This window comes from Kogia breviceps, chromosome 1 (assembly GCF_026419965.1).
Source record: "Kogia breviceps isolate mKogBre1 chromosome 1, mKogBre1 haplotype 1, whole genome shotgun sequence".
Classification (NCBI taxonomy): Eukaryota; Metazoa; Chordata; class Mammalia; order Artiodactyla; family Physeteridae; genus Kogia; species Kogia breviceps.
In genome coordinates, this window is record NC_081310.1 from 156435273 (window position 1) to 156449713 (window position 14441).

Genomic DNA, 14441 nt, shown 5'->3' on the forward strand with positions numbered 1-14441 from the left:
TCAAATTGTTGCAGGTTAAGTGATAAACTGGAATACAAATGACAAAGAGTTAATGTCCTTAATATATAAAGAGCTCTTACAAACTAATAAGAAAAATTCCCAACAGTCCTATATAAAATTAGGCAAAGAGCAAGAACAGGTTGCTGACAGAAAAGGAAACAGAAATGGCATTTAAACTTCAACCACATTCATAATAAGAGAAATACAAACTAAAATTACAGCAAAATGCCATTTTTTTCAACTTTCAGATTGGCAAAGATGAGAATGTGCTGGCAAAGCTGTGGGGAAATAAATAGTGTCATATACTACTGGCGGTGGTGTCCTCTGTGGGAGGCAATTTGGCAAACTGGGTGCTTTAGGAGGTCCTTCATTTTCCTTTCACTCACTGGTCAAGAACTTTTTCCACCACATATTCCTATACCACCATTAATATTTAAATACAGAAACCTTCTGATGCACCCATTCTACTTTCAGGAATTCATCGTACATATACAATCACATGTAAGTATAAAGACATATAAACAGCCTCACTTACTGCAGCATTGTTTCTAATTGCAAAATGCTGTGAAGCACCTAAATCAAGAGGATCCTGGTTAAGTAAATGATGGTATATTGGAATCTACACAGAGGGATATTATGTGGCTGTTAAAAATAATGAGGCAGCTCTATATGTAATGATCTCAGAGATATGTTATACAATAAAAGCAAAAATATATAACTGTGTAAGGTCCACTACAATTGGTTTAAAAGTAGAGAATGAAAACATGTGGGCTTAGCCCTACATCAACCCCCTCTGAAGGGCAAGAGAAAGAACCTGGTTCTTAGGGCAGACAAACTGGGGTAAAGAGAGGAACAGAGACTCCCTTTTAATGCCTTTTGAGATGTTTACCCGTGTGCCTATATTACCTGTTCCAATTAATAAATAAATATCAAATAGTTTGGCCTTGGGTACAAATCTAATACAAATAATATCTCTAGGGAGGGAGGATGAAGACCGAAATGGTGAGCTGCTTGGGGGAAGCTGATTCTTCCCTGCCATCCAGCCCTAAGCAGAGGACATACCCTGCAGGTACTCACAAACAGTTGTTGAACACATGATTGGCTCTCTCATAAAAGTGTGCATCTGAGGACTTCCCTGGTGGCGCAGGGGTTAAGAATCCGCCTGCCAGTGCAGGGGACATGGGATCGAGCCCTGGTCCGGGAAGATCCCACCTGCCGCGAAGCAACTAAGCCCGTGGGCCACAACTACTGAGCCTGCACTCTAGAGCCCACAAGCCACGACTACTGAAGCCCATGTACCTACAGGCCGTGCATCACAACAAGAGAAGCCACTGCAATGAGAAGCCCGCACACCACAACAAAGAGTAGCCCCCACTCACCGCAACTAGAGAAAGCCCGCACACAGCAACAAAGACCTAACGCAGCCAAAAATAAATAATAAATTAAAAAAGAAAAAAAAGTGCATGTCTGTTTTCTCTTCTAGTCCCAAAGCTAATTTCTACTGATCAATTGCCCTAAAGACTTTCAGAAGGGCCCTCGCTGGTGGCCCTCCCCCTGCCGGGGACAGTAGGAACATACTGTACGGGCACGAAACCAGAGGGCTGTCCGTCTTTCTTGGCATCCTTGAGGGAAACCACGCGGCCAGGCAGGTTGAGGCCGATGTGATAATGGACCTGAATGAGCAGGGCCAGGAGAAGCTGGGGGTAGACGCGCCTCACGCGGCCCATGCAGATGTTGACGGACAGGAGCTCACAGAGGCCTCTGACTGCCTGGTGGGGCGGGGGGCGGGATCTGGTAGATGTCCCAGCACTCCTGGCAGGGCCTGGACTGCTTCTCTAGGAGGCTGGCCCTGGATCTTTGCTGTTCTCTGGCCCAACTTGGGCAAGCCCAGATTCCCCCCCCGCAACTACCACACCCCAGCTCCTGGCTCTCTGGGTGAGCCCTGCCCCAGAACAACCACAGCGACCCTTTGCCTTTGACACACCCCTGGAAGAATCGTGGTGGAAGGATCTCTTCCCACATTTGTGAGGTAGAGTCTTCATCCCACTGTGCAGGGGAGGAGACAAGGGGTGAAGAGACTTGCCCAAGGTCACCTAGCCTCCCGGGGGCAGAGCTGGGACTTGAAGCCAGGTTTTCAGATTATGCACTGTAGTGAGCCCTGCCTCTTCCTGGTTCATAACACAGGCACACAGACGGTGAGGGGGACACCAGTTGCCTCTTCGCTGAGGGCCGTTAAACTAGGCTGCCCTCACTGCCTCCTCTGAGTGACATGAGAATATACCAACACACAGTGATCAGAGGAGGAGTGCTTGAATGCCCAAACCAGGAAAGGAATGGGTGCTGGTGCCCTAGTCATAGAACTCAGTGCTGGGGGAGAAAGGCAGAGAGATCCAGTGGTGAAGCGCGGGATTCCGGGGCAGGAGATCTGAGTCCTGGCACCACCATTCACTAGCTGTGTGACCTTACGTGAGACATGGAATGTCTCTGAGCATCAGTATCTTCCTCTGTAAAGGGATAATACCACTTGCTCCTCTTTATTTGCTTCCCTCCACCAGCTTGTCTTGCTCTCTGCTGAATCCCCAGAACTTATGAGTATGCCTGGCACATAATAGGTGCTCAATATCTGTTGAATAAATTGATCAATCCAACAAAAAATTTTTGAGTCTACTGTGTGCCAGGTGTATGTTGGACTTTGGGGATATCAGGCTCAGGCACTGAATTCATGCATCTCACTGATTACCCAAATGACACGCCGCCCCCCCCCACACACACACACAGAGTACTGTTAAATCACAGCTGGTGTAAACTCTCCCAAGATAAAGTATGTGAAGCAAAGTATAATATGCACTGATTTGATCTGGTCAGAGAAATCAGGGAGGGCTTCCCTGAGGAGGTGATAAGAGCTAAGGGTTGAGCAGAAGTTAACTTGGTGGAAAGCAGTCTAGGCAGAGGAAACAGCATGTGCAAAGGCCCTGTGACAGAAGACAGCAGTGTTTAAGATCTGACAGGGAACTTCCCTGGTGGCACAGTGAATAAGACTCCACGCTCCCAATGCAGGGGGCCCAGCTTCCATCCCTGGTCAGGGAACTAGATCCCACATGTATGCCACACTAAGATGCCCGCCTGCTGCAACTAAGACCCGGCACAACCAAATGAATAAATATTTTTTAAAAAAAGAAGAAGAAGAAGAAGATCTGACAAAGAACAATGAGGTTGGACCCATGCAAGCAAGAGGATCACGGTGAGGGATAAGGGCAAAAGGCCGGTGAGGGGTGCAGGGCCTTGTAGCACACAGGTAGGAGCACTGTGTTACTCTCAAGGGCAATGGGAAGCCATTGAGAGGGTTGAGAAGAGCAGATGTGCATTTCTCAAAGATTTTTTTAGCTGTGGTACAGATTGGAGGGGCTGGAGTGGAAGCAAGGAGATGAGTGGGGGTATTATCCAGCTAGCTAGGACCAGGGGGTTGGTGACAGAGGCGGAGAGAAATCTGTCTCTCCAACCAGCCCCGTTCCTGCAGTCAGAGCCCTTTCCCTCCGTGTTCCCAGGGCCGACCTCTGAGACTGGCAGCAGCACTTAAACATTTTATGTTGCTAAATGAGTGAACGAGTTACCTCGTTTAATTTTCCCAACTGCCATATGAGGTGGATATTATTATTTCCATTTATAGATGCAGAGAGTGAGCGTCAGGGAGGTGAAGTGACTTGCTCAGGTTACAAAACCTGAGCAAAGCCAGCCCTCAGACTAAGATCTGCGAGTCCCAGGTCATTTTGTGTCCACTATTCCAGGCTGCTGCCGTCACTGTAAGTAACAGTACTATTGTCGTCCAGTGGATCACAAACAAGAGCCCAGAGACAGACTTGCTCAAGGCCACACAGTTAGTTCCTGGAAGAGCAGGGAACTAGAAGATGGGTGTGCGGGGTGGGGTGTCCTCACTGCTAGGGGCACGATGGAGGCCCGGCCCTTCTTGGTGACAGGCTTTTCCTTCAGGCTGGTCAGGAGCAGATCCAGGAGATCTCGGACGTCACAGCTGGGCTTGCGCAGTATCAGCTGCCTCCACATCTCTGCTCCATTGCTGGGGGGTCAAGGGTGGCGATGGTTAGTGGGGACCAGGGTAGTGGGGCACACCCTGCAGCCCAGTTGTTTGGGGAGGGAGAAGGGAAGGTGCCTTTGAAATGGCATCCATGGACGTACCAGAAAATTTCTGGAATGGACAAGAAAACACTCCCTAAGAGACGGGGGGCTAACAATTATCGAAAACCCTATGACTCAGGTACTTACTTTACCAGGTGTTTTGCATACAATTTATTATTTCGGCAAATATCGAGCATTTGCTGTCTGCCAGCAGACGTGAGCAAGATATTCAAGATACTCAAGGTCCCTGAATTCTTACACTGACCCTCAAGGTGGATTCTTATTCTAATTTTACAGATGTGGAGTTAAGGCTCAGAGAGGTGAAATCACCAGTCCAAGACTACACGGCTAATGTGCTACAGAGACCAGAAGTGACCAGGCCTGACGACTCCAAAGCCTTTGCCTGTTCTTCTATGCCAAGGAGCCCTTCGGGGCCTGGATCTTGCATTTGTCACATAATGTCAAGGAGGGCCCACTCCTGTCCCTTAGAAGGCAGTATACCAGGCAGGGGAAAGCATCTGGGCCAGCAGGCACCAGCCTGTAGGCACTCTTATCGTGGGGAGGTGGAAATGTTGACAGGGCCAGTGCACTAAACGGTTAACAAAACCCTTTCCCCCTTCTGCTTAAGATTTGAACCTTCCGTTAACTTTCCAGCTCCGTTCCCCTGGAAACCTGATAAAGATAGTATGTCAACTATGTTGCTAGGCAACATTGCTTATGGTAAAAATGACCCAATGGGTAAATTGCGTCTGGGCTGGAGCAACTATAAATTAACTCGAAGGACCATTGGGGACGCTGTGGCGTTGAGCTTCTCAGGGTGCAGTGACTCTTGTGACTGGGCTTGTCCCTGTGGGGATCCTGGAAGCAAAGTCTAGACAGTTATTGTAAGAGACACTAGTTCCTTTGAAGCCTGAGCCACTTAAGCCAGGGCAGCACCTACACCTTTCACCTGGGAGGACCAGGGCCAATACTAGGTTGAGGAAAGTGAGGCATCCAGGCCACAACATTTAAGGAGGTCCTCCAATCGGGCAAGCACAGGAGTGGCACTTGAGAGCGAGGCCTCCTTAAATTTTGTCCCAGCTCTGTCTGGCCTGCTACACAGGCTGCTGTAAGGACTCTGTCCTGTCCTATATCCTGAGTAACTGAGGTCAGGTATGGCCCTGGCAGTCTTGAGTCTGAATGTTTAGTGGCTCCAAGAAGAAAACTCCCTGGTTTCCAGGGAAGTCAGGAAGGGTTAAATTCTTCCAGGTGGGAAATGGGAGTGTGTCACCCCTGCACTGATCTTGGTTTCTATGAATGACACCAGCTCTCTTGGTTAGAAGCGCACCTCAATTGCACAGTTCTGCATAATTCTTTTCCGTTCACTCTCAACCAGCTACCTTAAGATGTGGATCACACGCTTCTGCCTTGTTTTCATTCGAAGGTGTGGGAGCATTTCCTGAGCTGGGAGACTGCAGCAGCCAGATTTGTCTCCCCTGCCCACGAGCTCATCACCATCTGGCCACAGTCCCCTCTACCCAACAGACCAGAGGTCCCTGAAGGCTGACAGCATGGAGCACAGGGCAGGCACTCAGCACGACTGGCTGCATTACTTGTCATGACCACCCATTTGGGGTGAGGATGGGGGGATTATGTCTTCCTTTTGCATATGGGGGAAAACTCAAGCCCAGAGAGGGCAAGCAGGCTGCCCAAGACCACAGAGCGTCTGGAGGCAGAATCAGGACCAACACTCAGTTCTACTTTTATGGCATCATTGAAGCGCTCTGGGCTTGGAGTTGGTCAGATACGAGTTTAGGTCCTCATTCTGTTGCTTGCTCAGTAGGTGCCTAGGGCTAGAAACTTCCCATGAGCCTCAGTTTCCTTATCTATAGAATGGGGTTGTTACACTTGTGAGAAAACATATAAATGTGCAGCACAGACACCTGGCAGTGCTCAGGAAGGACTTAACGGTTGTCATAAGCATCATAGATCATAGAAGAGGGACCACCTGGGAGGGCGAGGGGCTCCTCTGGTAGAAGAAGGGATTCCCAGCCCGGGAACAGGGCTGTATCAACCCTCTGAAGTGTAGTGGATGGAAGCCTCCCTCACTTGGTACCTGTCCAGTGGGAGGGGACACATGAGCAGGGCCACGACGACCTTGTTCATGAAGGAGCTGGCCAGGAGACGGGCAACAGGGCCACCTCTCGGGCCCATGGCTCAGGTGCACATAGATGCCCTGCATGATTTCTGGAATCTGGGGTACAGCCAGGGTGGACAGGAGCAGGCAGAGGGCCAAGTGGAGAAGCCAAGGGGGTGATGGGGGAGTAGGGAGACAGGAGGAGGAAGGAAGGGGGTGACAGGGTGAGGGGAGAGAGAGGGGAGAGGAGGGCGCAGAGGGGAGAAATGGGGAGACGGGCAGACAGAGCAGCCGCCCCTTCCCTGGGAGACAGCTTGTCTTTGCTGCCCTCCCCCACCCCACACTTGATAGTTGAGCTGTCTTGGGGACCTATAAGCGAGTTCTTTCTCACCTGCAAGTTGGAAGCATCTAGAACTCAGCCACCACCAGCCCTGCCCTGCCTGAGGGATGAGTGGGCCCTGTGGGGTTGCCCAGCCCAGCCCCTGCCCCCAGGGGGCCTTACCACCTCCAGTGCCCTGGGTGGGTACCGCTCCAGCACCGAGCTGACTGTGACCTCCGAGGCCAGCTGCATCATTTCCCCCGAGTCCTTGCCCCAAGCCTCTGAGCCACCTTTCAGCCCTTCCAGGGCTGCTAGCATCAGGTCCTTTACCTGTTGGGGCCCCAGGAAGTCTCCAAATTCCTGAAACAAAGGCATAGAGATCTTGACACACATGGGCAGACCCAGAGCGAGCCGTACATGGACGCACTAACACCACCAGACATATGCAGAGGTCAGCAGGGGGGCATATACTCAGTTAATCCGTGAGTGTCAAACACTTTGAGGAGGAGCTACAGAAGAAGGGGTGACGTGGCCCCTGCCCCCAGAGCTGGTGACACGGCCCACACACTGTGGCACAGACCAGAGGGGTTGGGAGCCCACAGGATGGGCCTGTGTGGTCAAGGAAAGCATGTAAATGAATGTAAAGGAAATTGAGCCTGGAAGGATGGAAGGCGAGGAGGAAGCACTGGGGCAGGCTGGTGTTGCCCCCTCCTCCCTTGTCCCCATCGCCCCAGGAAGGCCCAGGGCTGATGGGGAGCAGGTGGTCACCACGATAACACGCAGAATGTTCTGGCACGGGCTGACAAGGTTGTAGGGGCCCAGGAAACGCTTGTTGCTCTCATACAGCTCCTTTTTATTGGTCGCTTCCTTATCTCTGGCTCCTGCAAGAAAAGAACCTTTTCAGTGAGGCCTGACCACCTATTTTGTTTTTTAACTTTCTATTAAACGTAGATGTAGGATGTGCATAAATCATAGATGACCAGGGGGATCAGTTTTCACGGTGAGCATATCCTTGTAGCAGGCACCCAGGTCAAGAAATAGAACACGGTCAGCACCCCAGAAGACCCTCCTGTGCCCCCATTTCAGTCCACTATCCTCCTCCCCCACTCAGGGTAACCACTATTCTGACTTCTAAACCCGCGGATTCGATCTCCTTGCTGCTGGACTTTATATAAATGGACTCATACTGTATGTTATCCTTTGTGTCTGGCTTTCACTCAACCTTCTGTGGGTGAGATTCATCCACACTGTTGCAAGTTGCATGGGTTCACTCGCTCCCAGTGCTCTATAATTTTCCATGGTATGAATATACTACAATTTATTGATCTGTTCTACTTCTGATGGACAGACATTTGGGTTGTTTCCAGCTATTATGCATAGCGCTGATGTGAATGTTCTGACACATCTAGTCCATGCCTTTTGGTGACTATAGGTACACATTTGTAGGCACATAGCTAGGATTGGAATTGTGTCCTAAGGTGGGTATGGGTTCAGCTTCAGGGGATATTGATAAACAGTTTTCCACAGTGGGGAACAATTATGCTCCCACCAGCAGTGTGTGAGATTCCAGTGGATTCACATCTCACCAGTGAATTGTCTGTTCCATTTTTGCCATTCTGGTGTGTGCGTGGCAACACCTCTATTAAATTGCAATTCCCTTACCCCTGGTGTCCCCAATCCCCCTTTTCTGTTTTCTTTTTTCTGTAATACTAATCATCGTTTGACTTACTATAGGTGTTACTTGTTATCTGTTCATTGTCTCCTGACAACAAGAAGATAAGCTCAACAGGAGGATTATTGAATTAATCTTTTTTCTTATGTGTCCTGAGTGCCTAGAATAGTACCTGCATGTGTGGGCTCCTTATTTTATGCTGAAGGAAACACATTTCAGGAACATTTCCTGAGCCTAACTGTGGCCTGGAGTGGGTCCTACCTGGATCCCCCAGGGTGTGTGAGACACAGGCATAAGAAAGGGCCACCGAGGCAGAATAACATATGGACTAAGCATTCAGGTTGTTTGTAAAGGGAAGGAGATTGAGACCTGGAATCAGGCAGACCCAGATTCAAATCCTAGCTTTGCTGCTTCCTACAGGCAGGGGGCCTGGATAAACCATTTCACTCCTTGAGAATCGAACAGGATGGGTTTGTCTTAGGGTCACCAGATAAAATACAAGATACCCAGTACATTTGAATTTCAGATAAACAATTTTTAGTGAAAGTATGTCTCAAATATACCAAAAGGTATTTGCCTTTTATCTGAAATTCAGATTTAACTGGGTGTCCTATATTTTTATTTGCTAAATCTGGCAATACTAATTTGGTGTATACTCTTCCTGTCCCTAAGACGGATCATTAACATGGCTTATATCACCTTCGTCTATCACTCAGGAGGTCTGAGTGGTTCCCAGGCAGCAGGGGAAATCTCCTAGGGGCTAAATCTTTGCCCCAAATGCTAAAGAACAAGAAGAGCAGGGACACCAGCCATATCCCAAAAGGCTGAAACTAATAAGAGGATCCTTGTAGGGATGGGGAAAAAGGAAACTCTATTTGGCGAGTACCTATAATGGGTGGAATGAGCTGGTCTTTTTACATATATGATCTCATTTAATCTTCCAAAAAACTGGTGAGTTATATCCTATTGTGTCCTTTTTTACAAATGAGGAAATCTAGGCCTTGACAAGAAAAATACTTGCCTAAGTTCACACAGCTAGGAAGAGCCAGAGCTAGTTCTTGTAGCCAGGTCACTCTGCCTCCAGAGCCAGGGAATTTTGAACAACGCGCCAAGGTTCCTTGGTTTGGAGCAGAGTTGGGATTCTGGAGAAAGGAAGGAGGCAAGTAACAGCTGATAAGGCACACCTCTGGGTGCAGGGCCGGCTGGGTTTCTGTGGCAGCCCATACCATATCGCCAGCTCCCTGCAGCTGAATCCAGAGATGTACTCCCACCTACAGGCTTTAGCCACTCCAGATTCCAAGATAGGACCTGCTCTTTGCTCATTCATCCAATAAATATTCACTGAGCACCCATCATGTGCCAGGCCCAGGGCTAGATCTTGGGAATACGGTGGTGAACAAGACACAGACTCAAATGAACTTATAGTCTAGTGGGGGAAGACAGACCAAAAACCAGGACATTGGGGCTCTTATGCCTGGGTGTACATGGTGGCATGGGAATGTGAAAGTGAGAGTCACACATTAAACTTGGAAGAATGAAGAGAAGCTTAAATAGAAGCATTGCTTAAGTCAAAACGGGTTTGTTTGTCACCTCTGTCTCCTAGTTCTGTGGGGACTAAGCCTTCACACTGATTTCCAGACCCCACTGGACTCTGTGTTGGTCTCTTCCATACCCCACCAGTGCCTTGTTGCCATGGCTCCATTCAATTCCTATAGGCCGAGTACCTGCTCAAAAGCCTTGTTTTAGAGGCACTCCAAAGGACTTACGTTTTTGAAGCTCCAAGATGGTGTAGAGGATGGTGATGCCGTCCAGAGCCTCCTGGCTAATCTCCTCATCAGGATCCCCGACGCGAATGACAAGCCTCCCCAGCAGAAGCCCCAGTGCCGGGAACCCCGAGGACATCTGTTTATGTCATAATCTTAGGGATTGAGACTTATAGGTTTAATAAGGCTATACAGTAAACGGTGAACAGAGCTAGATGGTCTGGCCCTGAGAGCTGAGCCCTCTGAGGATAGTGGGGACCACCTGGGAATCTCTGGATAGATGCACAGGCTCCCTCAGAGCTGGGAAGATTCTCCCTAGGAGTGTCCCCTCCCCCCTCCCAGGGCCACTCACAAACAAAGGCAGGGTCATAAGCGTGTGGTTCGACACAGAGACATTGCTTTTCACAGCCCGTGCTCTCTCATGGGCCTTCCCAGAGTTCATCCAGGGCCCCAGAGGCTGTGGGGAAAAGGGCAAGACTCAAAGCTACAAGCTGGATGCCAGCGTCTACTGCCTGGATGGGCAGGCCAGCCTTCACCAATCATCAGGAAGCTTCTAGGGAGAGCATAAAGACAACCCGCCATAGCCCTCCTCCTCTTCTTAGAGTATAGGGAGACATGGGGTCCAGAAACTGAGCACAGGACTGGAAGACCAGAGGGAGGATAAAGGTCAGTGAGGAGAGAGATGAAAGGTGGAGAGTCTTGAGGATAGGAGAGAGAGACAGGAACAAGAATTTAGAAAGCAAGGATATGGGGACAGCTGTAGCAGGAGTATGGGGGATAGGGAGAGAGTGAAGGGGCAGGAGTTTGGGACATGGCCTGTGAGAGGGGCAGGAAAGCACAAACCTGGCACAAGATGACATCCTGAAGTAAAATCACTCTTTCTGGGTCCAGCCCCACCACCCCAGATCTCACGAGTCAATTCTCCATTCTCCTCTGCCTTTGCTCTCCTCCCGGCCTCTGTACCTCTTCAGCCCGGCAGGAGTGGGGTCCTCAACAAAGAGGGCATTGAGAAGTGTCTGCAGAGCATCCAAGGTCTGATGGTAAAGTGTCTGTGGACAGGAGGAGGACCAAGCCACTAGGGAGCCTCTGGAGCAGACCCCAGCCCTAGGCAACCCCTGGTGTGGGTCAGGGGAAGAAGGGGTGCTCGGACCCAGGAGAGCTGCTTTCTTGTCCCACCTCTGAGACTAACCTTGGTGTGTGATATTGGACAAATTATTTCCCCTCCATGGGTTACAGTTTCCTTATCGACAAATTGGTAATTATTATCTCTGCCCTTCTTAGCTTACAAGGGGAGGAATCAGAGGCCCAGCATTTACTGAAAATCTACCACGGGCCAGGTGCATGCCTCGTGATTTGCACAACCATATCATTTTGTCCTCAGAGTGTTTTTCTTTCTTTTTTTAAAAAAAATTATTTTTATTTTATTTATTTTATTTTTGGCTGCATTGGGTCTTCGTTGCTGCACACGGGCTTTCTCTAGTTGTGGTGAGCGGGGGCTATCCTTGGTTGCGGTGCGCAGGCTTCTCATTGCAGTGGCTTCTCTTATTGCAGAGCACAGGCTCTAGCCACGCAGGCTTCAGTAGTTGTGGCACACAGGCTCAGTAGTTGTGGCTCGTGGGCTCTAGAGCGCAGGCTCAGTAGTTGTGGCACACGGGCTTAGTTGCTCCATGGCATGTGGGATCTTCCCGGACCAGGGCTCGAACCCGTGTCCCCTGCATTGGCAGGCAGATTCTTAACCACTGCGCCACCAGGGAAGCCCCTCAAAGTGTTTTTCTCATTCTACCAATAAGGAGACACTTGTCCAAGGTAGTTTTGGTTTGTGAGGAACATGAGAAGATGGGTGGGAAAAAGCTCTGGAACTGTGAGAGCTAGATCAACGGACGACCAGCGTGACTTACATGATTATCTCTGGGGAAGTGTTCTGATTCTTTTTTAAATTACTACTCCTAGATCCAAATAGATTTTCTAAGTTGCCCCTTCCAGGAGCCATCTCTCTTCTGCTCAGTTGTTTCTTCCTCCCTCAGCCACACCACAGTCCTGAAATTATCTTAGGAGGGTGCAGGCATCACACACACACAAGGCTGAGCAGTGTTTGGAGACCCTCTCTCCCCTGCCTCCCCTCTTCCCGCCGCTCTCCACATCTACCTTCCAGGTTGTCTTTGTCCAGGCTTCCTGAGTCTGTGCACACCAGGCTTACACCACCACCATCAAGCAAGCCTCATTCACCGACTACCTCCTCCTTCCCTCCCATCTGTGGCCCCTCACTGTGCAGCACTGCTCTCTTCACATCCAGCAGGGTTTCCCCCCCTCTCCTTTGGGTCTTCTCTAAAGTGCACCACCTCCGGGACTCAGAACCTTCACGCTGGGGCTGGTCTGGCCCCCATTGCTCTCTCACCTCACCCTTTGGACTCCAGCCACATGGCCTCCTTATCGTCCTGCAGTCACCATGCTCCCTCTGCCCTCAGGCTGCTGCACAGGCTGCTTCCTGTCTGGCACACTCTTCCTTCTGCCGTCCCCTTCAACTAGTTAGCTCTTCCGTAACCTCTCACCTCCAGCATCGTGAGCCCTGACCCCCAACACACTCAGGCTCCCCCAGTTCCAGCTTCTTCATAGTCTTCACAGCATCAAGTACTCCTTGCTTGCAACATGTACCATTGTTGTAATTTTGCATTTATTTGTATGATACTTAGATAATCTGCCCTCAGCCCTACTGTATCCTTCCCTTGTACTTCTGGATTAGGCATCAGTTAATACTTGCTGAATGAAAGGATGCATGCATGTGCCTCACCCAGAGCTGAAATCCCTCTCCCTAATCTCCCGCACTAACCCCATCCTACATGAAGGGTCACCTCTGATCACTCCTCCTGGGACTATCCTGCAGGGGGTTGAAGATGCTCATGGGAGCCCCTTGAGGTTCCACTTCCAGGCCTCAGCCCCAACTCGCCCAGTCCTCAGGTCTTTTCCTCTCACTTCTGGCCACCTCCTGAGGCCATGCCAACATCTGCCCACATCCTTCTCATGGGGGAGAGCCCAAAGTGGACAGTGCTTCAGATGAGGGATTCTTTATTCTGCAGATTCACACATTCACCAAATGTTTATAGAGTGCCTACTCAGGCTAGGAGAGGGGAAGTGAACTACCCAAGCTACTTGAGTAGCAGTGTGAACATCAAATCTACCTCCCAGGGGACTTCCCTGGTGGCGCAGTGGTTAAGAATCCACCTGCCAATGCAGGGGACACGGATTTGAGCACTGGTCCGGGAAGATCCCACATGCTGCGGAGCAACTCAGTCGGTGCACCACAACTACTGAGCCTGAGCTCTAGAACCCGTGAGCCACAACTACTGAGCCTGCGTGCCACAACTACTAAAGCCCGCACACCTCAAGCCCGTGCTCTGCAACAAGAGAAGCCACCGCAATGAGAAGCCCGCGCACTGCAACGAAGAGTAGTCCCCGCTCGCTGCCCCTAGAAAAAGTCCGCACACAGCAACAAAGACCCAGCACAACCAAAAATAAATAAATAAAATAAATAAATTTAAAAATCTACCTCCCAGAACACCTTCCTCTCCCTGCTGGGAGTCCAGGAACGTGTCTCACTCTGAGGACGCCAGGCAACCCCAAGGCCCCACTGGGGAGGGCCCTGCCTCACCTGTATGACCTTAGCCTTGTCCTCATCCCTCTCCTGCATGGCCTGCACGGAGGGCAGGGAGAACACACTCTTCACGCACGTGTTCACCAGCTCCGACCATTCCCGCACGCCCAGGATAAGCTGGGAATGACTGAGGAAGAAACAGAAAGCAAGGGCATGGAGCCGGGTTGGGGGGGCGGGCCCTGGGGCTGGAGGCAGGAAGCGAAGGATGCAGGGCTGGCATGAGGGCTGAGATTCAGATCCACAAAAGCACGAGATGAGGAGGGGAGGAGGAGAGAAGTGGGGTGCAGGGCAGACAGCCCCGGCAGGGGCTGGGCAAAGGGAAAGGAAAAGGCCCAGGATTGGGCTGGGGCCACGCACAGCAGAGTGGCCCCATAACATACAGGCAGAGCCCGGGGGTAGGGGGAATGGGGTGGGGGTTCGGGGAAGGGGCCGTGGTCACCTCAGCTGGGTCAGGGTCTCCATGACTTGCTGGCGGACAGAACTCAAGAGAGAATCCAGCGGCTCCTCCTGGATCTGCTTCTGGACAGGGGACCATGGAGGTGTCGATGAGGGCACAGGCCACTGCAGACCACTAGGGCCGAGGCCACTCCTCCTCACAGGGAGCAGGCCGTGGCAGCCCCTTGGCGTGGGCAGCCTCCACAGCCTGCCTGGCCTCCAGTGGGGGGGAGCCAGCTGACTGCTCAAGCCCTGTCCAGAGCCCTCAGTTCAAGGCCACCAAAAACATGACAAGCCCTAGCCTGCTGCACGCCCCGCATGTAGGGCTCTGGAAGAACTGTTTCAGCAGCCTCATG

The 14441-nt window shown here is 50.8% G+C and overlaps 1 protein-coding gene across 1 annotated transcript in view; it reads right to left on the reverse strand.

Annotated features, from left to right (window-relative positions):
- MROH7 (maestro heat like repeat family member 7) overlaps nt 1-14441 on the reverse strand; it is a 44683-nt gene that overhangs the window by 17130 nt on the left and 13112 nt on the right. The window contains 11 exon segments of the mRNA XM_059062988.2: nt 1579-1769; nt 3934-4072; nt 6227-6322; nt 6324-6364; nt 6750-6926; nt 7335-7447; nt 10005-10140; nt 10354-10492; nt 10965-11050; nt 13648-13777; nt 14090-14169. Coding sequence (XP_058918971.1) covers nt 1579-1769; nt 3934-4072; nt 6227-6322; nt 6324-6364; nt 6750-6926; nt 7335-7447; nt 10005-10140; nt 10354-10492; nt 10965-11050; nt 13648-13777; nt 14090-14169 — 1328 coding nt within the window.